The sequence below is a fragment of the Aplysia californica genome, unplaced genomic scaffold (genome assembly GCF_000002075.1).
Source record: "Aplysia californica isolate F4 #8 unplaced genomic scaffold, AplCal3.0 scaffold00589, whole genome shotgun sequence".
Lineage (NCBI taxonomy): Eukaryota > Metazoa > Mollusca > Gastropoda > Aplysiida > Aplysiidae > Aplysia > Aplysia californica.
Window position 1 is genome coordinate 46,000 of NW_004797859.1, and position 5,404 is coordinate 51,403.

The following is a 5,404-nucleotide window of genomic DNA, read 5'->3' on the forward strand; positions in this document are numbered from 1 at the left end:
AGAGAGAGAGAGAGAGAGAGAGAGAGAGAGAGAGAGATGGAGAGAGAAGAGAGAGAGAGACGGAGGGAGAAACAGAGAAAGACAGAGAAAGAGAGAGAGAAACTGATGGGTTATATCTTTTGTCTCAGGGAGAACAAGACTACACCAACTGTGATGAGTACCAGCCTATTGCGGTCACGTGGGGCGTCTTCCCAGGCAAAGAAATCATCCAGCCCACTGTTGTGGACCCAGAATCATTCAAGACCTGGAAAGTATGTCTGTGATTACTTCTTTTTTGTTGCTTTGTTTTTGTTTGTTGTAGTAAAAAGAACTCTTCATTTTGCGATGTGAATTATTTTAGAATGAAAAATATACCCGTAACTCTCACATATGTTTAAAACTTCCTGCACTTACAGTCTCCCTCTGCTCAGCCCATCCCAGAAACAACTCACTGCAACTCTTAACTCTTTAGCAAACAAATAAACAAATACCCAACCCCCCCCAACTCCATTTCATCCCAGTCTCCTTCTATAAAATAAGATCAAATTGAGTTCCTTTTTTTAATTTGCTGTGGCTGCCAGACGTATTATGATCTGAAGTGCAGTTGCTTTTCAATCTTTTTATGGTCTTCATATATTGATTGGTGGGCAATTATAACGGTGTCGCTTTGTAAACAGTGTCACAGCTGTAACAATGCTAGTTTGCATATGATGTAAAAGAATGCAAAAGAACTTCGAACTTCAACAGCTGTTGGATAGTGTAATTGATTATAGTTGTAACTTGAGCAGTAGCGAGAATCTGGGGGAGAATTCTTTCTTGTGCAGAAAGGGGAAATAATTCTGATCAAAGCTGGTGCAAAAACGAAAGTGTGTCAAGGGAAACAACTCAGACAAAACCTATATTATTGTTTTTAGACTCATGGTTGCTCTCTCTTCCAGGATGAGGCCTTTGCTTTGTGGCTGGAAACCTGGGCAACTATCTACCCAGCTGAGTCAAAGTCACGCCAAGTGATTCAGGACATCCATGACAACTACTACCTTGTGAATCTAGTGGACAACGAGTACCCCAGAGAGACAGTTCTGTGGGACATTGTGGACCAGATGTTGGAGCTCTCAGGAGGCAAAGGTTTGTTTCTGAGAATTATGAGTTTTACCCGTTTATCTCTAAAAGTTAATTTATTTGGGTTTTTTTTTTCTTCCTTTATGAGACCTTTGGTTGAATTTAAAAAAAATTATATTTTCCTAATCCGTCTATTGATTTTTCTTTATATATATAAATTGACAAATATGGTGTCCTCCTTGTTGAATTTTGTTTGTCAAAAGTTTTGTTGAAATTGGACCAAAGATGACAGAGCTATAGTCCTTTTAATGGTTCCTCTTTTTTTTTTTAGACACCCAGAATTTTAAATGATAACATGATGTTATTGTTTTGTTTTTCTTGTGTTTTTTTAAAAAACAGGAGGCCCATGTTCAGAGTTGGTGAACTAGACTGAAACGACTTCGTGGATAAATTCTTGACAACATGGCCTATGACGAGAAGCAAGTTAACACTGTGACAGCTTTAAGCGTCCACCAGTTCTGATGATACACTGGGTTTTGATGAGTCATTGTAAATAAGTATTGATGCGCAAGTGGATAAATGTAAATATGACAAAGTTAACACTTGAGCTTTGTAAAAAAACAAAAATTCCAATGGGAAGAATATATGCCACGCACGTCACTGTAAAAAAATACTCTCTTGATTCACCCTGTATTCAGGTTATATAGAGATCAAGTTCCAAATAACTTGTACGGTATGCTTTCAAAAGGAGAAATTTAAGTATATTATTATTTAAAGTGCTGAGCAGGCAAGCAAATTTTATGGCTTTGGAATTCCCTGGCTTTGAAGCTTTGATTGTAAATGAAGTGACCTTCATTTTAGTCGGCAACTACGCTTATATTGTATATATGATATTTGACACATGGATTCTGCTCCCTCCATACACCATTGACGTCTGATGTCTATGAAGAAACTTTGGCTGTGTACAATTTTGTCTTGATGATTTGACAGTTCTCTTATGCTTAAAAAGCACTGTGATTATTAGTTATTAGAGGAAGTAAACAGTATTTTTTTGCTTTCCCTATTTTGCTGCATATTTTGTTACTCTTTGCTGAATATCTATGCTTAGATGTCATGTGGTGTTTGGCTTGATTTATGTTTTTGTGAAGTATTCAGGGCAAGAAGTATAGTTTGTAAACAATTCCCCCCCCCCCCCCCCTTTCATCCCCTCCCTTCCCCAAGCGCAATGAAATAGTTTTAAGGGGACCATGGAATGAAATGTTGTAAATGTATTTTGCGTGTTTGTATGTTTGTGAGTGCTTGAGTTCATGTGTATATATAATGCTTGCATGTATGTGAGAAGGATGCAAATACAGAGTTTGAAAGCATTGCTTGTTGAATGAATGCGAGTGGACAGTTGTAAACAATTGATTTTTCACTCATGAAATGTATAACAAACTTTCTGTCTCATCCTTACAATGACGAGGCAAGTTCTGATCATAAAGGGTAGGAATCATAAAAAGAAAACCCAGCGGGCATTATGAACCTAAACAGCAGAATTAGAAGTATTCAGGGTGTGGTTAGTTTAAAAAGTAAGACACCTGTCTTAAAACTCTATAAATAAATTTAGATATCTTTTTTCTTGATAAATGTATGGTAAATTTCTTGTAATGTGTTTTTCCTCTACAGGTACCAAAATCTGTACTTGTATCTCCAGTGCCAGATAATTACTCTCTCTCAGAAGGGCTAGGCCATTTCTTAGTGAAATTTCGTAGATGTGAAGCTGTGTTAAAATTTGTCAAAAGTGTGAAGGTCTATTGATATCTACACTGCTCATTTAAAGAACTCCTGTACAGTACAGCAATAGCTTTTCTCAAACTCATAAATGACGTAGCTTCGATAAAAATTGGCATGTGTAGCTGGTTGTAAGTGAAAAGGCGATCTGAGTGAATATGTAACTGTTTCTGAGTAAATTAAGGAGGAAGAGATGCCTTTCGTTTTGTTTTTTGTGGTGCCAATTAACATCATCAACCCCGGTGGATGACTTAAATGCAAGGTAAAACCACTGCCAAGAACATTTCAGTACTTAACAAATCTGGAACATTTCAGTCTATTTTCAACGTGAACTGGAACAACTTGTCCCCCCCCCCCACTCCCCCCCAACCCTGCTCCAACTAATTTTTGTGTGTGTTATGGTACAGGTTTTTTTTGTGGTGTGATTTGTTTTTGTTTGGGATGAAAGCCCAGTTTAATCAGTATTGTGTGCTCAGATGTATAATGATTTGGGTAATGCAGTGATGTGTGATTTTTATTATTAGTCTTAGCTTTTGATATAGCAAAAGTCTATGTTATATTATCATGTTAAGATGAAACAGTTATTAAATATTTGTTATTAATTTTAGGGTGTATCAAGCTGCCAAGAGGATGATGGTTGTGTTAAAAATCATGAATTTAAAAGCAGCTGAAAGGAATGTGTTATCAAAAGTTATTTTGCGTTCTACAAGCCGCACAATTAAATTAATGCACAGCCTATTTAGTTCTGTGTGGATGTCATCAGTTCTAGCTTCTTCTGGATTATGGCATTCAGTGAAGTGAAAGTGGAGCCTTGTCGTAATGAGTCTACATTGGAGTCCACTTAAACCGAACATGGTTAATCCGAAAACAGCGGTAAACTGAAAGGAAATGAAATCCCAAATATTTTTTTCTTCTCTTTAGGCAACGTTTTGAACTGAATACACGGCTAAACCAAAGAGAATCTGGCCGTTGTGCGGATTTTGGTTCAAGTGGACTCCTCTGTATTATATGTAAATAAACCGACAGACGGGAAATAAAAATTCCCACCTTAAAAAAAACCCATTTGTATACAGTCGAGGCGTTAAGCCTATATTGTATCTACACCCCCCCCCCTCTCAAGTAAAGAATGAAGGCTCATTGTAGAACAAGGGTATTCTCTCTATCTGTCACTGAATGGTGGAAACTTTCTTTCCTAAGTCCAGGCAGGAGCGTAAAACGAACCCCACTCTTTGGACTACTTTTGTCTTCCTCAGTCTCATTTCATAATGAGTATGAGAAACGCAAGTCTATTTGTATCTATCTTCAGCCTCTTAAATGACAATCTTTGCATTGTGAGGGCATGTAGAACTAAAACTCAAAACTAATAAATGTGGTGGTGCATCAATGTACAGTCTAACTTGAAATTGTTTTTTTTTTCTTCAGTGAATTGTGTACATGTATTGTATAAAAATCTGCAGACAGTGAAATGGGATTTGTTTGAGGTTGGAGAAGAGGGGTGGGGGGGGGGATGGGGGCGTGCAATGGACAAGACCAACTCTTTGGTAAAGGTCTGCCTACCAAATTCTTTTCTACCAAATCCTATCCTTAAAATGGCATATGGCAGAGTCTTGCATTAAGCAGTGGATATATAACGTAGACAGAGGGAGGTTCCTTTCTAGAGGTTACTTGAATGTTTTCTTTTATGTTTGTAGTCGTATGGTTCTTGATACGTGTACAATTAAATATGTAAATTATTCTTATTTTTAGTCTTGTAACTTCATGATCTTTTGCATTGTCAAGTGTATTTTATACAATAGGAAGTGGCTGGCTACCCATGATATGTGATCTGAATTTATGGCCAGGCGGTAGGCAGTATGTCTCGACATTTTCTTGCCGTGTTTGAAAAAATACAATATTCGTGATCTGTTTCTGACTCACCACCAGTGTTACGTTTTGAATTTGTTTTTTGAAATATAGTGTCCTAGTCATTGATAAGCTCTTCACCAAATCGTCATGGGCGGTTTACGGGTACGGTTCTCTGGTGTGGTTTGCTCCTTCTTTCTTAATAAACAAACATAATATATATCATCCTTATCTCTCCTCCTCTTTGTGTTTGTTACTGTCTTGTAACACCTCTAGTTTTCGGTACTTACTTGACCTAATTGTGTTGTAAATGCTCTAAAATGCTTTCGAAAACAAACCAAACCAAATCTCTTTCCTATTTGCAAGAAGGTATATTTATAGATTCAATCGTTATAAGTAATTCCCATAACACATTGCAGATAACTGTCGTCGAATCTCCTTCTGATTCTGATACATTCAAGGCTGACAGGATAACCATGTCAAAAGCTACCATTCTGGTATGTTGTAATCAAATCCTTCACAATCAAACACGCGGGGCCAGATCTTTTGTTTGAGCGTGGAATGCGATAGGTCTGTTAGAAACGTCTACCACCGCCTAAGTCATTGGGGGTGCTACAGCTCAGGGGACTGTTAACTTGACAAATACATGTACGAGTATGTCAAAGTTTTCAGTTTCGATTTGTGGATCGAGCTACCTTCAATACAGGTACACACACACACACACACACACACACACACACACACACACACA

General features: G+C 37.6%; 1 protein-coding gene across 1 annotated transcript in view; it reads left to right on the forward strand.

Annotated features, from left to right (window-relative positions):
• Nucleotides 1-2,219, forward strand: part of LOC101862446 (methylenetetrahydrofolate reductase) — a gene marked incomplete in the record, with an annotated part of 13,099 nt that extends 10,880 nt beyond the window's left edge. Inside the window, 3 exon segments of the mRNA XM_035972141.1 lie at nt 129-251; nt 918-1,104; nt 1,438-2,219. Coding sequence (XP_035828034.1) covers nt 129-251; nt 918-1,104; nt 1,438-1,466 — 339 coding nt within the window.
• Between the last annotated feature and the right edge of the window lie 3,185 nt (nt 2,220-5,404).